This window comes from Anser cygnoides, chromosome 8 (assembly GCF_040182565.1).
Source record: "Anser cygnoides isolate HZ-2024a breed goose chromosome 8, Taihu_goose_T2T_genome, whole genome shotgun sequence".
In the NCBI taxonomy this organism is placed as follows: Eukaryota; Metazoa; Chordata; class Aves; order Anseriformes; family Anatidae; genus Anser; species Anser cygnoides.
The window spans coordinates 1,590,238-1,612,001 of NC_089880.1; the positions used below are offsets into that span (position 1 = coordinate 1,590,238).

Sequence of the window (21,764 nt, forward strand, 5' to 3'; positions counted from 1 at the left end):
AGCCCTACATGAAACAAAACCAAAACAACAACCTCTGCTTAATATTTTAAGATTAAATTCTACTTTTTTTTTCCTTAGTTCTTCTCTTCTATCAATTATTTGAGATTTTAATGTTAACAGCCTATCAAACTAAACAAAGGAGCTCATTCACGTAAAGCTTTCTCTGTACTAGAATGAGTCTGCCAATAGAGCCATACTGATAAAATTGCATCAGCAAACTTTCTAACTACTGGCGAAAAGGTGTCTTTTTGCTGTGTTGCATATAGCATCACATTAGAAAAATAGCTTACTTCTCACACCCCAAGCTGACATTCTACACCAGCAGTAGCTTTTGTCCATGATCTGAGTATTCCTAAAACACAATTTTAGAGTTAACTTGTATTTTCCAACTTTTGGGCTAAATCAATGGGCTATAAACTCAGCGTTACATAAAACAAAATATGAGATTTCAGAGCACAAGTCAACGATGGATGAATTCTCTAATGGCGAAAGACAGCCACTCTGTAGATGATATTTAGATTACCTTTTTTCCTCCTTATTTTAATAAAGTCTGCAGCTGACTCTAAAATGTTTCCACTGCAGCTGGATTATCTTGTCTGTCACAGCAGTTGTCCTCTAAGAGGCCATCCCTGCCAGAGCCCTCATTGCACTCTGTTGCAAGTTCTGCTTTGTAGATATAAGTTGTTATGCATGGAAAAATTACGGGCACAGAAACATAGGTCCACTTTCAAAATCTGACCCAGATAACTTCCTAGATATTTTTCTTATATCTTTTCTGTGATTCTCTGATCTGATGTGTTACAGTGTCCCCTTCCTTTCTTTTCTTCCAAGTTCTTTTTGTCTGGCCTTTGTCTTTAAGAGATGAAAATAAATGGAGAAAAAAGTCAGAGCAGCTGTCCTCTTCACTACTCATACATGGTAACTACGACTGATGTACTTTGTTAATGTAATTCTTTTAATGGGATTGGTCCAAGTCTTGCTGAGGCTGAAGGATTTATCGTGTTGGCTTCCAAGTGTTCCTTTATTACTGACATACAACATGTGGCTATAGATGGTCGTGTATATGAACTGAATTTCAACTTTCACAAATGCAGGACCAACAATATTAATTTAACAATTGTTTTAATGTTTTTGTTAATAAAAGCTGCTTATTTGGAAGTTACCTTCTATTTACCTATTGAAATTACACTTACATTACTTCCATAATGCTTTATTAGTAATATAAAGCAGAATTATGCTGCTTATGTGTAGGACCCCAACATTTAAAGCTTCCATATTTGCTCTGAATTCTAAACAAGCTTCATACACAGCCTATGCATTAAGTATTAAAGTGCTTATACAAAGCTGCTGTACTGCCACTTGGGAAAAAAAGTATTTTTGTTCCAAATTAACATAAGCTCCTAGGTTATAATATCTAAAGTAGCTCTGACCTGACAAGGACAGATTGTTTCATAGCATCTAAAACCTCATGGAAGCCATGTAGGAGAGACAAAAACAAAAAACCCACCCTGTAATGTGCTATGGGAAAATTCAAGGGCTCCAGAGCTGCATAGGTTTGGAGTAATTAGCTTCACATTCTCCCCACCTCCCAGAGATCTTGGCAGGGTCTTGCAAGGTCAAAAGTAGAAGCGGCTGGAGTCCAGCATGCTGCAGGGATCCTGAAATACCCAGTAATCCACAAGCAGCCAAGGTCACATGCTCCAAATCAAGGCCTTATCAATGTCCACTCTTTGTCCATTCCAAACTGCAGGTTACATGCAGCAGAAAGCTCCCTAAACAAACTCTGCTTCCTACAGTGTTGTATGTCTGCTAACTTATTTTAGTATGGAAAAAAAGTGTGAGAAGGAGATACTGAAAAATTATCTGTGCATAAAGACTGGACCAATTCACACACATTCCTGGTTATTTGCATGGGCTCAATTAAATGAGATTACACATGAGCTCTACCATCTAGTCCAATAGTTGAAGAATGAAGAGATAAATAGTAGAGGCAAAATTTCAATATGATCAAGAGAAACTTTTCCAAATTTAGTTATATTCAGAAAACATCAGTGCAAGTAAGGCATTCTCTTAGCCATTTGGCCTGCTTGAACTGATCACATCATATCCCAAGTCACATAAGCCTAATTTAGTAAGTTTAAAAAAAAGGAAAAAAAAAAGAAAAATTAAAGAAGAGTAGTATGTGAACCAAAATGGATCCATTAACTGATACATTACCTGAATTTGAAACAGAGATGCTATTAATAATAATGCAACATGCCAGGAAAATTCAGTTTTACTCTCAGTTGAGCTTTGAAGAGTCGTGTTTAAAATTATTTTAGCAAATTTTAAATCACACACATAAGGCATAACACCTCCCTTTAGGGAAGAGCAGGTATCAACCTGCTCATGAATACCAACAGGCTCATGTGAGGAGTTGCTGGAAAACACTATTAAGAACAGAGAGCAAGAAACAAGGGCAGGATGGCTATTGATAGCTCCCCTTCCCTTTCCTCCCTCTGTGCAAGGACACAGACCACACTGCATTTCCTGCTGCACAATCTACGCTGAGGTCTGTAAGAGCCCTTATGCTTACCTGTGTGAGAGTAGATAAACCACAGTGCTCCTGTTAGCAGGGCTCCAATTACAAATGCTGCAAAGGCAATGCCCACAACAGTCAGAGTGTCCAGACCGTAGAACACAGCTAAAAGGTAAACATACACAATAAGAGCTTTTCATTGTCAGTGACAAACAGTGTTCTACAACAATTACACTTTCATGGAAAAGTGTTGTGTGGTTTTTTTTTGTTGTTTTGTGTTAAGTTAATAGTTAATTAAGCACCATTTTAAGGAAAAGATTAGCAGACTTTCATCAAGGAAATAAAAATGCTTTCAGAGACTGGTTTCAGTCCAACCAACTGTTCCACATCACAAAGCAAAACCCGAGCTCTGCACACCCAAATCTGGAAAACATTGCAAAAATTAAGCATTTTCAGTTGGCCCTTAATAACTTGTATTCAATTAAATATCCATTCATCTTAAAGATGTGTTTTTAAAAAGACGGAGATTTTTGTCGAGAGATGCTTTTCATTTAAATGCCTTAACATTCAAGCAAACTTTCCCCTACATCTCCTGCACGTTCAGTCTGAAATCTAGGTGGAGAACGGAACTGCTGTTAAGAGAAAAACGATGCCAGCAAACAGTCAGCGAAAACATAAATAGAAACAATTGTTTTCCACATTTGGCAATCTTTTCAATAACTGAAATTAATTCCAGAACACAAAAATAGAACCACACAAACAAAATCACTTTCTAGGGGAGAGGCCCTTCTGCACTACCATTTCAAGGGTAACAGCATCTGGTTCCTGGATGCATTGCCCCAGAAGTTAAACATCCAAAGAGAGAAACTTCCAGCTTTTCTGTTTTCCTTTTTCATCATTAGAAGCATTTCAAAAATCACTCTTTCATCAATCATTTGGGGGAAAACTCTTCTTAGAAAACTGAATTTTAGTTTCAGTATTTTTAATATCTCCCAGTACACAAAATGGCTTAGGCCAGCAAATAACATTTTACTGACTAAACTGGCTGGGAAATGAGATGACTGGATCTTCTCAATAGTATCCCTTCAGTAGAATTCCAGTTCTCAAAACACAATCAACACTCTCACTTTAGAAGTAACTGCACATGTTCCTGTGCATTCAACAGATATCCCTGTAGACATCTCCCAGCCCACCAGCTCCTGAGATCCTCAGGGCCTTTCCCCTTTTAAAAATATCCTCTCCAGCAGTTCCTGTTGGCAAGGGCCTTCAGGACCCAGACTGGGTGCCTGTGACCAAGTCTGCGTGTGCAAAAACAGATGGACTGTGACTGGAGATTTTTCTCCCATTTCTTATGTGGGACTAATTCTTGTTCCTTTGGCCATGCTTGGTCATTCTAAATGCAAAGCAGAAAAGAATCTCCTAAACTCAGGTTTGTTTTTTTGTTTTGTTTTGTTTTGTTTTTTGTTTTGTTTTTTTCCCCACAAGGTACCAGCCTAGTATCCTCTCCTCTGAGAAGACTTACTGAAGAGGAGAAAGTCAACTGGAGGCTAAAGCATCAGAAGCATAATTTTTCATTCCCTTTGTTATTTTGAGCAAATTCAGTCCCAAAGTCATAAGGTCAGGAATAGAGGAAAAAACCTTCTTTGCACTTCCTCTTCTAATTTTCCTTTTTCTCCATTCATTCTTGGTTTTTGCTACAACTCACCATCACCTTCCTGTTTATTGTTGCCTTCTAGTGCTGCTTCTCTTCTCCCCCTCCAGGGCCAGTCACTGATGACCCCGGTTAAAATAAAATTAACTTTGTCAAGACAACAGAAGAAAAAACCCACCACTACCACCAAAAAAAAAACACAAATTAATCCACATCAATTCAGTGCTCTCATCTGCAGCATGACCAGCGTGCTGGTGCCAGAGTAATTGAGGATGTGACTAGCTGCAGTGCAGGATATGTGTAAGGCTTAGAATAGGATACAGGAGCTCCTTAAGATGGCATTGCTGCTGCAAACCTTATACTGGGAAGTGGTGGCCTTGGCAGAGGAAGGGGAAATAACTTACATCCATCAGCACTCACACTGAGATTATCAGCGGTATTTTCCCAAATTCAGTTTTCACATACACATATGATCACAGCTCTTCTCTTTGAAGGTCAATGGGAAGGTCAATGGGAACGTCTCTAGCAGCACTAATCAGAACTTTCAGAATTTAACACACACACTCACTATAATTCAGAAAGCTTGAAGATAATTTTCTTCACTTATTTAATACTAAAGTTAGTGTTTAAAAGTTACTTACGTGACTGTCTCACGTTTGACTTTGGAAGGGAAGGATCTGTTTTAAAACAAAAAAGAATTAATCAGAATTCCACAAAGAACCTACAAACTATGCAAGAAACCTTCAGGATCTGATCTGGCAGAAACACATGAATTGTATTCTTTGAAAACCAGGAACTTCAGGAAAAACAGTTCAAATTCAGTAATCTTGCTCAGCTTAGAAAAATTCCATTCATATATTGAACATTCCTCAGAGGAACATATCTACAGTATAAGTTCATGCAGCATGTATTTTGCTGGCAAGTGCATTGCAGCCTTCCACACCCAGATATCACCAGTTCTGACCTGCAATAGCTCTTGTAATCCATACAAGGAGCTCTTCAAGAGCACAGACAGCCAGGTTATTTTAAGGTGATTACATTCATCTGACTACTCACCAATCACAAACATGATACTAGCATGCTAAAACACCAAACAAAAACACAAAGCAAAACAAAAACTCAAAAATATGGCTATCAACTCTAAAGAAAGGTCAGAATTATGGCACAATACATGCTGCTTTGTCCAAATTACATGAGTATATATTGATTCATGCATTTTCCTACATCCTAATTGGTATTCTGCTTTGGATGTTGGCTTTTTATTTTGTTCTGTTTTTAAAAATATATATATAGGAAATCAAAGATCATCTATTACACCAAGCCTATTTTTCTTGGCATTATCATCATCACTATCAGCATGTAGCAGAAAGTAAATACGTGTCAAGAATTGAAGAATTTTCCCTTCTTTTGCTTAACTGTTCCTCTTATCTTTCTCCAAGAATGCCACCTCAAGCAGAAAAGCTAGAGATTCTGGCTTCAGACCCAAGGCCCTGTTTGGTTAGCTGGAGTTTACTTCTGTGCTGCCCAGTAACCTAGGGATCTTGTTTAAATTCTGGCATATTTGAGTATGTTCACTACAATAGCTGTAAAAAGACTTGGTAAGACAGTATCCCAATACTTGTTTTTGTATCTTTAGGGACTGGAAAAAAAAAGTTCGGGAAAAAACAAGTTTGTTTGCAGTGCAAACACAGTAGTGCTAAAGTACTGAAAACAAGTATGTTATTTAGAGTATTCTTAAACCAAGACTGAGCTTCTCACTTCTAAAACTCTTGTGGGAGCACTTAACTGCCATCTGTATCCTGTATGATCATTATTCTCTCAGACAGGTGCCTACAATATCCAAAAAAGCACTTTATTCTTAAACTGCATTACTGTCAGTTACTCTAACACCTGATTATATCCTCCAGATCACTCTTGGCAGGATAGTAGGAAACAGGTGGAACAGCAGTAGGAAACAGGTGAGAACAGAGGGTTTTGCGTGTACTTTGTGCGCATGTGCACACAATACACTGGAAAGGCATCAAGCACACATAACAGCAAGAGTATAACTGAAGGTAAGAGTTGTTAGGAAGGCTGGACTGAAACAAGGGAACATTAAACAGTACAAACATGGGTAAGGGCACCACCAGATTGTCCAAATGCTCTCCTAGCACATCCCTTCTGAGATGAGGGGAGAGATAATTTTCCGTGCTCATTCTGTCACTGGCCTCTGTACAGAGAATATAAGTCTGCTAATTAATGATAGGCTCTGTAGCCCATTATAAATTCTCCCCACTGATTCAGTTCTTCTTTTAATGTGGGTGACTCTGAACAACACAGAACAGTAGGAATCCTTGAAGTCCAGGGAAAGCATCTAACTTAAAAACAGCAGTAGCTGGCCTTTAAAAATTATCATGATGCTTTAAGCTTTTTCAGGACAGAGGAACCCATTAGCTGCCCAACTTGACCTCCTTTCTATGACTTGTCTCCCTTTGCTGAAATAATGACGCTTGCCAAAAATTCAAAAACTGAAATTAGTAGACTATTTCAACAGAAGAGCAAATATTTCCTAGCATTTAAAAGGCTAGCTATATGCCTTTCACTGACTTGGAGCTGGGGCGTTAAAATGCCACAGTGCATAGGAAAAGCGCATGACATGAAGCTTTTATACACTTCCATTGGGATCTATTGCAATAATGTTAGTAACTGAGCTCATATAAAACTAACAAAATTAGTACGGAAGGAAGAATTAGTCTCATATAGATATATAGATTCATATAATCACATGCAATTACATTATAATTCATGTAATACTTCATATAATCTCATATAATCACAGTTGGGATTTCTTCTAGAGTTGATGACAAGTCAAGCTTATGTCAGAAGAAAAGATGACACCTTTGCAATGATCATGTTAAGACTTTTTAAATTATAAGCACATGACTTTGGCTTACAGAGCAGCTCCAATAGCAGTAACTCAAATAATATGACTTACAACAATGGAAGAAAATGATAAACACCACCTCTGAAATGTAAATTCTCCTGTTCAGTAATGCAATATGATTTCTTCTTCAAATCTTAGGTTCATGGACAGCAATGGCATTTGGCTTTTAGAAAGGGGTCATTTGATTCACTGCTGAATAACTGCATACCAACAAAGCTACGTTGTTAATGTGCCACTTCATATTATGTCTGAAAGCTGTGATATGCTGGGGGAGATTTCCATCAAACATCCCACAATTAGACCAAATCACCCACAATGCAACAAAATACTCTATCACACTGTTGTCTTGTAACTGATCTTTATAAATTTAGCTCGTCTTTGCACACTAAGACCTTGTGCCTCTCACAAAGACAACATTCTGAGTGCAGTCCTAGATGGGAGCTGCACACAATGCTCTACACATCAGAAGGGCAAGAGAGCTCAGAGTATAAGTCTGTTTATTGAAAGATGAACTTCAGTTGCAGGATTTACTCATTCCCAATAGAATAGCAAATGAGAAAGCAGGAGTTCTGTTAAAAAGAAAGCACAGAATCAGGCCCCAAATACAGTTTTAGTTGTATCAGACAGATCAAATACTTACTTTAATTCGTATTGGATTTGATCTGTATTAACAAGAAATTTGTAAAGCAAATAATACACACTTTTGCAGAGTTAAACAGAAACAGTTGTTGCTTATGTCTCCTAGCAATGCTGTATGGTACTATAAATTGTTTGAAGACTAAAAAGCATGCACTGTACAACTAAGTTTAAAGGATTTCTCATGCCCATCCATTGATGTTCCCTGAAAAGCATTCCAAAATTTCAAGCAGCCTTTGTACACAAATTTAAGATTATGATGTGCATGTGAAACCACTGAAGCTTCTAATTAAACTGTCATGCTAATACAAAAGGAAAAGATAATGCACACACACTTTCTCCTTTAATGGATGCATCAAAACATGACTGATGCTGTTATCAGAGGGATTCACCAAGAAGAACTTTCAAACTACATGAAACTGTGGAAATAGTTCTCAGTTCCCATCACTCAATAAACACACAGGGCATATCTTAAGTTGGAGCATATTCTCATCATGCCATTTTCTTCAATGGGGGACTGGGACAACTAGCAGGACTACCCCAGAGGTTCAAAATTGCCTTTAAATAGATTTAACTACCACTAATGTGAATTAGAGAACTACTCTATTAGACATGGGTGCAGAAATGAGCATATTTCACTTACATTTGCTATCTTTCAAATGAAAGCAAATCTTATTATTAAGGTACTAAAAACACGCTCTTTGTTTTTAATGAAAAAAAATATCTATCATACTAGAGACCCATGCTGCTTGGAGCTATGTAGGTTTAAGATGGGAAAATTATCTTTCACCATCTCCTTATACCTGTATGAGACATTAAAGATAAGCAATAGCACATTGTTACATTGACTGAACTAAAAACAGTAATAAAATTACTCTGCAAAAGATGTGAATAAGGTGTTTATTAAAAACCTCCACAGAAATAAATGTCCTACATTGTAGCAAACAGGAGTTGCATAAAAGCTCATCTTTTTCTCTTAGTAGCCTAACCATCTAATGAGTTTCTTTCTGGTGGCCATTGCTTTGCTTTACAAACTTACCGGGCTTTAGCATTCTCAATACTTTGTAATTCTATTGCTGTCATTCCTACATAAATATTTACAACCACAATATAGAAGTGATATAGCAGGGAACAGAGCACTGTCTTTGATCTCTGGGCAACAAGAAGCTGCTGGAAGTAGCAGTGCTATAATTACGCTTATGAAACCCATATTTGTTGCACCGTACGGTATTCCTTTCTTAACGCCTTGCAAAACAACATTTCCAGGGATCAATAAAGCCCATTAAAAGATGGCAACAAACTACCATGATGACTGCTGCCAGGGACAAGCCTAAACAAATAACATCTTACAAACACAGTAATTACCACGATTTTACACGATGACACATACTTGGAGTACACTTGTTTTACCCCATTTCAAGTCGCTATATGTACACAATATAATATATATAGCTTTATTAAACAAGTCAAGCCCATTTTCATACCTTCTGGTTTTCCTTCATGAGTTACTACAACAAGGGGCTTGGTAAAGGTTTTTTTGTTGTGCATCATGGCCAAGATAATATCCACATTCAGAGAGGTGCAAGCTTCATCAGGAGGAATACACTGCAGGTGGAAAGAACAGCAAGTGAGGTCGGAGTTACTCAAAATAAAACACCTGCAGTGTCTGCCAGCATAGCTCTGCCAGCTGCACAGTTGTCTCATTATCAGTTTTATCAAAATTGCTTACCACAAAAAAAAAACAAAACAAAAAAAACAGGAGTACCTCCAAACAACACATTTAAAGTACTGGCAAAGGTAACTCTTAGCTGTGCTTCAGGATGCAACCTTTGCCTTCATTAAGGATCCTCTAACCTTTATGAGAGTGTTAGTATAGAGCTTACATTGTAGTAATTACTTTACTGCAGAATAACAAAAGAGGCGCTAGTTTTTAAAAACCCAGTGGCCAGTATTGTAGCCACAAGTACATGCTGATCAGTATGACAAGTCATCTTCAAAAAAAAAACACAAAAAAACACACTTTGAGGGCCACTTACAGAAGTCGCCAAAAATAAAAATAAATTCAAAATTCTTACAATATATTCTCTGGCAATGAATTTAAGCCATTTTCATTAGTCATAAAGGAAAATTTGGTGATTGCCTTTTGTAACAATCAGATAGAAATTATGAATTTTATTTAGAAACATCAGAGCAGTTCAGGACTGTTTGCTGTAAAAACACACAAGATGATATGGTACCAAAATGTAGCAAACATGCCAGCATTTACTTATTTTCTACCCAAGTTCTAGCAAGACATGCTAATCTCAATTCCTAAAAGGAGGGTCAAACACACTTGCAATATTATCTGGTATTATGCATGTCTTTGGAAGTTAAAACTAACATTGTTTGTAATACTGTTATGTGATATTGATAGCAAAGATAAATCTGAACCACGTGCATAATGAAAAGCAACTTCTATTTATCCCATACAATAAGATTTAAATAGAAATAGTAAATGTTGCAGTCAAAATGCATAGCATCATGACTCTTATCCATTGAAATCTTGAGTCTAGATCTATCATATTCATTACATCAATCCAACAGCAAAACATTTAGTCATTTCAGATTTAAAAAATAAATCTTATTTTCTCTTAAATCAGAAGTTTAGACTTTAAAAAATTACTGACCTTAGGCAGTCCTTCAGTATCTTTGTCTTTATTTGTACACAAAGTCAACTCACAGTGAAGAAAGAGCAGTGAGATGTTGAATATTGGTTTAAACACAAAGCTAAATCTTTTTTTGTCCTTCTGTGCATGTGCTATTGGGAAGTTCACCTTCTCAGTACTGTAGAATTTAACAGATTCATCCTTAGGACAAATATTTTCTATAATGGTGTAATCAGACATTCTATCTGGATTTGAAAATGGGGAAACAAAGCATGTTTGAATGGCAAAGCCCAAGGATCTGTCAGCTTTGGTCACAGACACCTGCATTAAAAAGAAAAAAAACATAGTAAGATCTCAGAAATGACATTTTTAGTTCTAGTTTCATTCACATTTTCAACATTTATTTAAAGCACTGATCCATTGACACTTCCATGTTGAACTGTTTTGAAGGCTAAATGTTAAGGGCAGGCTGTCAGAGAAAATCTAGGGTTTCAGAAGTAGCAGCTGCTTAATGGCATAAACATGCAAAATACAGCAATCCCTTATCTTTTCAAAATCATATGAAAAATCCAGACCAGATATGTAATTAATGAAAGCAACTACTAAGACGGAGCTGCTTCCCTTACAGCCAAACAGCTCATGAGATTTCTATGAAAGGTGATTTCTAAATCCATGTCTATTTGAAACTTTAACAAAAAATAAAAAGGAAATGGAAAAAAGCAATACACAACAGAGAAATCACCCCCAGCCAAGAGTGGAATGCAGAGGCAGAGTGGAGGTCATGGTCTGATGTGTGGGTGGCATTCCTGGACTGGGGGTGGGGGAGAAGTCTACTAAAAAGCCCTATTTTTTTATGAAATTTGAGTCTGAAATTCATATTCAAAAAATGAAAAATAACTAAGACTGCAAACTTGCAGGGCACTGATGTTGTTCACCTGAATTTGAAGACAAACAATAAATGCTACAGAATAATTATGAAAAAAATGGAATTTGTAACAAATGAAGCATGCTACTTCTAATAAATAACAGGAATGCTATGCCTAACAATTAACACGACATGATGAAAACAGTTCCACAAGAAATAATTTTCTGCTTAGAAAGAAGAAACGTGCCTTAAGTGTGTACCTAATCTTTACGTGCTGCATGTATATTTAAGTGAAAGCCTGCCTAATTTTCCTGTGGTCTATACAGAAAAATGTTTGGATGCTCTGAGTTCTGCAGTGAATAATGGCATTTCTCATTTTTCTCTATGTGAGCAGTAATCAAATTAAAGATGAAAGGATGGGCTGAAACATCAAAGCAAGAGATACCATCTTATAAAAAGAACAAACAGGGGCGAATAAAAATGAAGCCACTGATATTGATAGGTAAACAAGCTGACTATGTAAACTAGTTTAAAACAGAGATTATGACAAGGAGGACAAGTATACTACAGCATCATGAAACACTATCATGTAAACAAAAGGATGAATGATATCTCGAGGAAACAAAAAGAACTATAGGGAAGGTGAGACCAGAATTATGGTAAGAATATGAAAGTCAGGAATGAGGAAAAAAAGAGCCAAAATATAAAATACTGAACACATATTTTAGCAGAGAAGGAAAAGGCAGATAGAGTTCTTACAGATTATGACCTAAGTAATTTACTGATCAAAATTTTTATTTTTATATATATACGCACATGTACATATAATATATATATATTAGCCACAAAAGGAAAACAAACAAATGCCAAAAAAAAATCTGTCAGATAAAAATGAAATCACAGAAGTCCAAAACTGATACAGATTTTCCACTGTGCAAGAAAAAGAAACAGAAAAAAAAAAAAAGGCCTGTGCCAGGACAGATGATGAAGAAATCAGAACACTTGTTTGAATTAGCAGCTCCAGAATCAGACCAATCCAGAGAGCTAGGAGCCAAAGGAATTATTCTGAGATTGCTGAAGGAAGCAGCAGGTCTTATCCAAATGAAAAAAAAATGTGTCTTTTATAAACATGCTTGAATGACGGTGACATACTTTCTTTTTCCTTCAACTGTCTTAAGTACTTTTCACTATAGCATTGTTTAAAGTCTTTTAGGCAGAAAACAAACAAAAGTGTTAGAGATAAGTAGATCTGTTTAGATCTGTTCACTGATGTAATGGGTTTAATTTTAGCTCTGAGGATATGGCAAAGCTCATGTGGTACTCTTATCATTGTTTAGTCAATATTTTAGTCTCAAAAAAGCAAGAGAAAATGAACAAAAAACAAAACCAAGGACCTTCACAGATTATCTGCTATCTAACAGCCCTGAAATGAATGCAACAATTTTTAAAGTAAGGAAATAGAAAAGGCTATAGGAGCAGATCCTATAGTGTAGCAGGAGCAGGGGAAAAACAAAAACCTGGAGCTCTGGCACCACTTTCATGCTTCTGTTTCCATCGCACAGTGTCTTCGTGCTGTATAATACTACAAAGACCAAGAGAAATTCCTTTAAAATTACTATACACAATAAATTTTCAAGATGAATCTTTACGGTCTTTTATTCTCCAAAGAAGTGGAAACCTCTTCACTAGAGAGAGAATGAGAAAAAGTCACAAGACACCGAAACAGCAATGAAAACTGTTCTAATGTCAAACAAGCCACTATGCGCATGGCTGCTGACTTTGCTGGGCTTATTTACCTTCTACCCTTAGATCTTGCGTGATGAGCACAAGACCTGTAACTGAAGTTTGTAAGTGGATCAGAGAGAGAACAGAATCTGTATTAACTTTACAACCTAAGAACACTACCATGTGAAAGATAGACACTTGTAACCATTTTTTCATGCCTACATTGTTCAGATGAGGTTCAGCTGTATTACTCAATAACATGAACCCTGAAGTCTTCACCAGAAAATGACAGTTCAGAGCAAGAACTCAGAGATCACTGTAAGTTCTGCACAGTAAAGCAGATATAATAAGAATGACTTATCTACCTTGTACTGAAGTTCATTCATTCTGCAGGAATCTTTTGATTTTGACCAAAAGCATTGTCCTGCTTCTTAACCCACATTTTTTCTTCTCCATAGCCCCAAAACCTCACACGTGTCTGTTTAAAGCAACTGCATAAGGAGGCCTTTCTACCGACAAGCATAAATTTGGCTCAGTTGCATGACCTTGTTTTTTGGCTAGTTTGAAAGCCTTTATCATTTGTTACCTCTACGTATATTGGCCCGTTCTCAGCAACAGAGAAGAGTCCTTGGGACGGAGCAAGGAACAGATCTGTTTTGTACAGCTCCATGTTGAAGGTCACATTGGTGACATGTGGCTCAGGAGGCCAGAACACGGCAGGATTAAAAAAATTCTTCTCTGGCTGGTGCAGTGTGCAATTAAACTGAAAAATAAAGAAATAAATACGCCAGTACAAATACATCCTGAGTCAGGAATGGTAGCTGGATAAGGACAAGTTTGGAGTGTATAATATTGGCCCACCCACGTTCCTTCTATTTAGTGCCACTCTGCAGCAGGGTTACAAGAAACGGAAGTGGGAGGAAAAGTGGTAAAAGACAAATTAATTGCTGTTATTATTAATGCAATTTTGGTGAGCTGCCTATTACAACAGGTTTCTCCTCTATTGTCAGGTACAAAACCGAGAGTAACATACCGCTATTTCAGGCCAGCTTGAGAAAGTAACATCTCCCTCATCAGCATCCCCTGGAAATCCATTATCACCTGATTCCATGTCATCATCATCAAAGCCGCTGCTTTCAGCTGGTGATGACAGCTGAATGACAATCTGCACAAAAGGTATTGCAAATGCATAAAATTAGATGATAACTGAGCACTCTGTGGTTATTATTTTCTTCTCTCTTCAGAACAATGTGAAGGCCAAAAGAAGTGCACCAGCTAATCAGATGGTGAAAGAACATCTTAAATGCTTGGCACAAAAGCTGTTTCAGATACGTAGGTTACGTTTTGTGAACACCCTTTAATTTGTTTCCAGAATTCAGAAACAGAAAAAACAATAAAAATGCTAGTCTGGGTGTTGGTATCTAAATGAGTGTTCCAGCATTTCCATTCTGTTTCTGGTATTTGTATAACCAACACTGATTTTAAAAATAGTGATTTAAAAAAGTGATTTTTCACGATTTACAGTTTTCCTTAATACACTCACGGAATATCATTGAAAGTATTAGGGTCATTAAGGATTTTTTCTTCTGTCATTTCCATTTATATTTTTAGAGATGTAGACCCCAAAACATGTCTCTTTCTTCATTTTTCCCTTTTTCCTCGGAATTTCTACTTAACATCCCCCCGTTTTTCTTCCTCCTTTCCACACTTCTCCATTTCTTCACTTGACAGTTCCTTTTATCTCTTAGCTATCTATGTCCTGCAGTTCCTCAGCTAGACCCCTCCCTTGTAAGACTTTCATATTTGTTTTCTTGAACATAAAGCGAACAGTAAGAAGTGACATATACTCTCTTTGAGACTCCATTCATACTATCCATACATGATTCTCAGTTTAAGTGAGTAACCAGACTCGTAAAGACATGGTGGAGAAAGGAGAGAAGCAATAGCAAATATCCATTTTGGTTTGGACCATAATAGAACATAATGCAGGGACAATGACAGTATTTAGCTCCAGACACGTGCTATTCTGTAGTTTGGAGATGTTTCTATCCACAGCCTGGGTTTGAGATTGTTTCTAAAGTTAGGTGCTACAGACTTGCCAATATAGAACAGTTTTAGCCAGGCAAGGCCAGATGAAATTGCCTTAGCTGTGTTTGGGTTGGACCACAGGCCTTCCATCATTTGCCAAGGTTATGTACTGGAGAGCTCAGCAAAAGAAACCTGTCATTACTTTCCAACCCAGATTAGTCACAATGTATTTAAGGTCATAAGCTGAGCCAGTGTGGAAGCAGTCTCTAGAACCTATGCAGGCTTCTTAACATCATCACTCACATAAAAGTACTCAGATTCCCTTCATCACATACATCCACTGATAGCAAATATGAATCGAAAATACAAGAGAAGCATGCACAGATAATCTCTTTTCCTCATTTTTTGAAAGACTTTCACCCACTAATCGGAAAGAAAAAAATCACCTTAAATAATTCAGCATGTGAATTAAATGGTATTGCTCTCTGCAATCACAGAACTTCATTCCTATCCCTCCTTATAGCTATGTAGTATTGCTTATGTGTTGACACATTAAAGCTGCACAGGGAAAGCATGTGCAAACTCTCTGAGACTGGTACAGATTGTCCCCAAACTTCAGCCCTGTAGTTTTGTAAAAGCACATAACTTCAACTCATCGTTCTCCCTTTGGGATACTATCTGACCACAGCGGTACACTGAATGTATGGCCTTCATACATCTTTGAATACAGGGACTGTAGCTGCAACTAGGTTTGAGCTCTACAGGAAAAATATCAGGATTCCTCCTTTCTGCTAAGTTTAAGCTAACTACAATGGCTTCCTTGTACCACTCTGACGTGCAGCAGAGAAGGCTCCTCTTTCTAAAATACTCACAGAATTAAAATAAACAATCTTGTCCAAGATATATGCTGTCCGTGTCCCACATTTATTCGGTAAAGACTCCAAAATGAAATGGGTACCATTTATCCTGGCCTTGCAAGAATGATCCAGCAGTGAGAGCTCTGTCCTTGTGTAGCCGCTAGCCTAAAACAAAGACGCTTTGTAAATGGCTGAAGCCTCTGCTGAAATACAATTGTGTTACACTCTTGCTTAAAGTGCAGCTCAGAATACTGTTCATGACCACTGATAAGAGGAAGTGAAGTTCATTGTACTGACATCCAGGGAAGGTCAAACTCAAAATGCTGTTATACATGACAGACAGGGAATAAACGTAACATGGAACAAAGGAAACAACAGGTTCATTATTAATCTGCTGACACAAACTCTGTTTGGTCTAAAATGAGCTAAAAATGCTTTAGTCTGTATCAGGCTCTTTTCCACAATGCAAATGGGCACAAGCAACCTTTCAGCTGCTAAATGGTCAAGACAGAATAAAATACCACATAATGGGGAACAGTGGACTACACAGTTTCACCCTCTAACTTTCCATCCCCTTAGCTGCTGCTTCACAGACCTATTCAGGTCTTACACAGCTATCAAAAGCAGCTTCTTTGTATTTTGGAGATTAAAAATTCTGACTGATGGTTGAATACAGTAGTTTTTGACAGAATCAACTTGGCAAATCTTTAACCAGAAATCGCTCTACAAACTACTGTATTGCTGGGAAGAGGAAACAAGACCCAGCGTTACGGCAAAGGATATCCACAGTATAGTTTCCTCAAACAATTTTTTTTTCAGGAGGTGAGGGTGGTAATATTCCTAGAATATTTATTTTTAAAATCAAAATACAAAAAAAATGGCCTGCCCAAAATTGTTTGCCCAAATTTGACGCTATGAGATCACACATACCTGTAGAGAGTCTTTTTCTACAGCCACTGTCATGACTTTGTCATCACACTTTATTGACAGGGCTACATCAGCACTGCCCTGAACCTCTTCAGGTTCTTTGTGCTTTGGGAGGGAATGCTCGAAGTCATGGTTTATTAATGTGTCCACTGAATCCCTGGATGGGAGAATTCCTTCTCCCACTGTGTCATGCCTTCCTCTGTTAATGTGAAAAGGAAAAGTCAGGCCATCATTTAATGCAGGATTCTTTGGGGCAGGCAGCAGTTCTGTCAGCTCTGGAGGAAGAGAATGGTCTTCTTCATCATTCATCTCTTCTAAAAGCAAAAAGAAAAAAAAAAGTAAATCAGGTTAGTAAATATTTTTTTCACAGAAGAATTCATAACTGAGTAATTTTCATGCCAAAAAAAATATTATCCAGAAAGGAAGCCCCTGAAAGACATCCGAAGTAGCATCTTTCTACTTTACAGGTAACCAGCCACAATTCCTCTGCTAAGGGTTTAGTTGCTACTGAGGCATTTAATCTTGGTATATTTAATCCCTTCTTGAAATACGCCTCACTAAGAGTTAACAACGGACTTTGACGAGTGGGCTTCACTGTATACAAAAGGCAACCACAAACATAAAGGAAACACCATAGCCCAGAAATACACTATCTTAGCGCTGTTGAAATACCATCTGTTCAAATCACTGACTGAAATTCTTCTATTACCTGATGGCACAACTTCCACTGTTGTGGAAGTACTTATATAACCAAAGTGAAGTTAAATGAGAGTTAACTTTATGATGAGTAAATGAGAACACTATATATCTCCTGGCTTATAGGCAGTACTCCTCAGGACCAAAATCTCAACATCTGACCCAAGAAGATAATTATCTGGACACCATGAGAGTGCAGCTGATAAAATCTGTGTAAATATAAGCGTTTATCAAAACAACTAAACAAAATTTATAGGGACTTAGATTCAGAACTAGTGCAAAAGCAGATGCAAATCTACTAGCTTCGATGGACCAGGATATATTTGCATCAGCAATGACTTTGGCCAAGTAAATTTTTATAATGGTTGTATTTATTCCATTTGCTCATACTTTTCTGATAAGCCAGTTTTGTCTGTAAACAATTTAAAAGTTCATTTAACTGTCTCAAGGAAACATGTTCATATTTTTGATAAAAATCAAAACTGAATTTATTAACTAACAAAATATCCAGTCACTAAAGTCCTCTCATTCCAGGAAGCACTGAGCATGGTCAAGCTTCTGAATTGAACAAACTATAAGCATTTAAATCCACCAACACTTCAGGACATAATAAAATTTCCCTGGAATTTTCTGATCAAGAAGCCACAGATTTTTTGTTGTTGTTTTTAAACCAGCAGTTAGATGTATGCCCAGTACAATTGACAATGAGCGGTGAAGGTAGTACAACAGCCAACAACAAAGCTTTAAGACTGAGAAAGGAGATTTCAAAGCATCATACACTTGGCAATACAGCAACTGTTTTTTTTCTATATAATAAAAGTCCGTCTTTAAGCTTACCTGTATCTTCAAGTTGCAGGTGAAATCTGTTAGCAACAGGGGCTTTTGTGTAGGAAGTAACCGGACTATATTTATGCTCGTAAGCCCACTTGATCAAACTCTCATGGGATGAAGGAATATCAGGTATTACTGATTTACTCATAATCATGGATCGTTCTGTTTCCTTTCCAAAACCAATACTGTTTGATGTCTGCAAACAAAGAAAAACATGGCTCATGATCTACCATTTAAGGATACTTGACATGAAATATCGACACTGATTTCACATTTTGGTGAGAAATTTTACTTTATCAATTAACAGAGCAGTTTGCAAATGGAGATCACCTGGGAAATAAAATAAATTGCCATCTTAAACACAGAACTGCTGTACACCCGGAGAAAAGCTCTGCCTTCCTCCCAGCCTCTGACTGGTTCAGGCTGTATTGGAGTAAAGTCAATCAAGCTGGTCAGATGTAGTTAATCCCTAAACAAGAGGGGTGTATTTATAGCCATTTGTTTAATGCTGCATTTTCTTCAAAACTGAGAAATGCTGAACAGTGAGGTGAGAATATGCACCTTTATGACAGACCAAACTAATTAAAAGACAACATATACTTTCTATACCCAAATAAAATTTAAAATTTAATGAGCTACAATATAAGTTTTACACAACTACATTGGTACAGCAAACTCACAGAAATACACTTGCCAGCCTCTTAGTTGTACTGGTAATTACAAATAATGGCCATGGAATACAGACGAGTGCCAGTCATTTAGCTTTCATTTTACTGTAAAAGTGTGGCAAAATTTCAAATTTTCTTGTCCAAAGAGGCAAGTCAAGAGGATACAACAAGCATCTCTAGCTGTCAGAGGGGCAGATAGAAAATATTCACTGATATTACATTTTAACTTGTTTTAAGTGCTTAAATGTAAATATGTATTCCCACAATGTTAAGCCCTTATATATTTATGGTATTACTGTTATCACTATAATAATTAAGAACTACAGAACAAGCTAAACACGCATAGCAGTAAAGGACACAGTGACCCACTTATCAATGATTCCTGCAATGTGACTGAACTGAACTTTCTATATGCACATTACGCCATTTAATGCTGTACAGCACACACTTTCATTTCCATTCCTGATTACATTCTCCATCATACAGGCTGCATTTTATTTATTTTAAATCCCCATTAGTTTCCTTCAACATGAAAACAGTGTTATTTTTCTCTTGTTCTAGAACTTCAAAAGATTTACTGCACTGATTTCTTGCTTCTGCCCAGCCTGTTTTTAGACAGTGGTCATATGGTCGTACCGCACAGGGTCACGGAGGTGGGTTATACTCCTCTACTTGACTTCAGAAACAGAGCCTTTGAACAAAGCAGTGATTAAAGCTCATGAGTTCTGACAGAATAATATAATTTACCTTGATCTCTCTCTCATTTCTTCCTAATGCAATTTTGCATTCTTTAAGCACTCAAATCTTCACAACTGAAGATAAAGGGAGTTTTAGGTGCCAAGTGTCTGGTTTGAAGATACTGTTAGCAGTACAGTTATCAATGACCAGCAAAGGCCACTGAAGAACAGAAATATAAAGGAAGCAAGGGTATCCTAATTTTAGTGCTTTATTACTGTTTTGGATCAAATAATATTTTATTCTTCAACAGATACAAATCTGGATACAATTTATCACACGCAGCTTTGACTGTCTGGAATTATTATGCTATCCCAATTTTGCTGGATCTCCCTCTCTGCTTTCCTTTTCTTTTTTGTCAAGATTAGACAGCTGAATAAATATTATCCCAGAACTTTATTGTCTTAGCTGGCATCTGACCATTTTCAGGGCTTGTTTATACCTCTCCACGCCACGGTGAGCCTGTAAATGTTCAGTCCTGCATCGCCTCAATGAAACAAAGCCAAGCACAAGGGCTTGCAGAAATAGGCACACCTTCCTTCACTTGCTTGTTCTGTCAACGCCCTCACACGTAGTGCCGGCAATCAACAGAGCCACCCAACAAACTATTCAGAATAAAGAGAGATGATTTCAGAAATTGGTAGGCACTTCTCCTCATTTAAAGATCAGTTCCTCCAAGCTTCTGAAATCTTCAGAGATTTCTTCTGTGCATTTCACTTCTTTCACTCTTTGCCCCTCAGCACGCTCGTTTCTTTGAAATAAATGGAAGCTAATGCAATTTATCAAATCTTTTTGACATGTCACTTCTTTGTGCACTATACTATCTATAGTTTTGTAAAAAGACACCCACTCTGAAGGAAGCAATTTGAAGTGCAGATAATCCAATAAGCACAGAAACTGAAATTGATGTAAGGACATACGACTGCAAACACAGCCTGTGAGAAAAACACTACACATATTTTGTGTAATTCTTTTACCTAAACTACTCACCTTTTACTCAATTTTGTGTCCACCAATGTTCAAGAAGCATACCAAGCTGGGAGATGAGCTACATGACCCAAATTTTTTTTTGTTTTGTTTGTTTGTTTTTTCCACTTCTTGTCTAAGAACTGGGACCTTAACTCACAGTGCTGGGTTCGAGGTAGCGCAGCATTAACCTTTCACTCTCAATCTGACAATCCCCTCAAGACAATCCTGACTTGTGTTGAGGGCAAGAGGTTAGGAAAATTGAAGTGCATGGAACCAATTCAACTAATAAAAAAGAACTTTGTGAAACATTACCTAATTGTTTAGTAATGTTTTTACGCATTGTCTAAATTTGGGCTTGGAAAGACCTTCAGCTTAATAGAGATATGAACAGATCCTAAATCCTGGATGTATATGCTTTTTTAACGGCAAGCGGGTGTTTAGTTCCCTCCCCTACGCCCCTATAAATAAAGTAGAACAAACATACATTCAGAAAACGGGACATCTATATGAATGAAGCAGTAAACACCCACAAATCCTAACAAAAATATACAGCCTAACATACTGACATTTCCATATATAGTATTACTTTCTTTTTGCTAAATAAAACGTTGCCTTTTGCCACCCATTACAGAAAGAATTTTTACTTATACTGGCAACAATTACTAAATAACATTTTAAAATCCCCTAGAAATCCTCGCTTGGAAAATTCATCATCTACAAAGAGGTAGCTTTGTAGATATGCAATGCGTTACCTTTGGGTATCTGCAAGCATGAAGTGAACTAATGCACAATTGTCTGTCCTGTTAAAGCAGGCCCACACAGCACAGGCTAAGAGGTCTAAATATACAGGGGTGATTTTTGTGCAATAATCCAGAATGAAACTTTAAAGTCCAATGTTTTTAGGGCTGGTTAGTTAGGATCAGAATGTCCTTTCCTCTCCATAAGATAAAGATGCACCAGGGATCAGAAGGGATTTTCATCATCAACTCTAGAAAATATTTTCAGATAATTTTCTAAGCAACACCACCGTTTGTTTCCTTTTAAATCCCTCACTCTCAAAATCAAGTGTCAAATTATAAGAGAACAGAGT

General features: G+C 37.2%; 1 protein-coding gene across 3 annotated transcripts in view; it reads right to left on the minus strand.

Moving 5' to 3' along the window:
- The window catches only part of TGFBR3 (transforming growth factor beta receptor 3), a 121,569-nt gene that overhangs the window by 7,692 nt on the left and 92,113 nt on the right, over positions 1 to 21,764 (minus strand). For 2 of the 3 annotated variants that reach the window (XM_048066976.2, XM_013186548.3), the window contains exons 8-16: positions 18,309 to 18,498; positions 16,779 to 17,089; positions 15,864 to 16,013; positions 13,997 to 14,128; positions 13,550 to 13,726; positions 10,395 to 10,694; positions 9,213 to 9,333; positions 4,811 to 4,846; positions 2,576 to 2,683 (exon numbers count right to left, since the gene is read on the minus strand). In XM_048066976.2, the coding sequence (XP_047922933.1) occupies positions 2,576 to 2,683; positions 4,811 to 4,846; positions 9,213 to 9,333; positions 10,395 to 10,694; positions 13,550 to 13,726; positions 13,997 to 14,128; positions 15,864 to 16,013; positions 16,779 to 17,089; positions 18,309 to 18,498 (1,525 nt within the window). The remainder of the gene's footprint in view (positions 1 to 2,575; positions 2,684 to 4,810; positions 4,847 to 9,212; positions 9,334 to 10,394; positions 10,695 to 13,549; positions 13,727 to 13,996; positions 14,129 to 15,863; positions 16,014 to 16,778; positions 17,090 to 18,308; positions 18,499 to 21,764) is intronic. The other variant, XM_048066977.2, reaches the window with a different exon arrangement.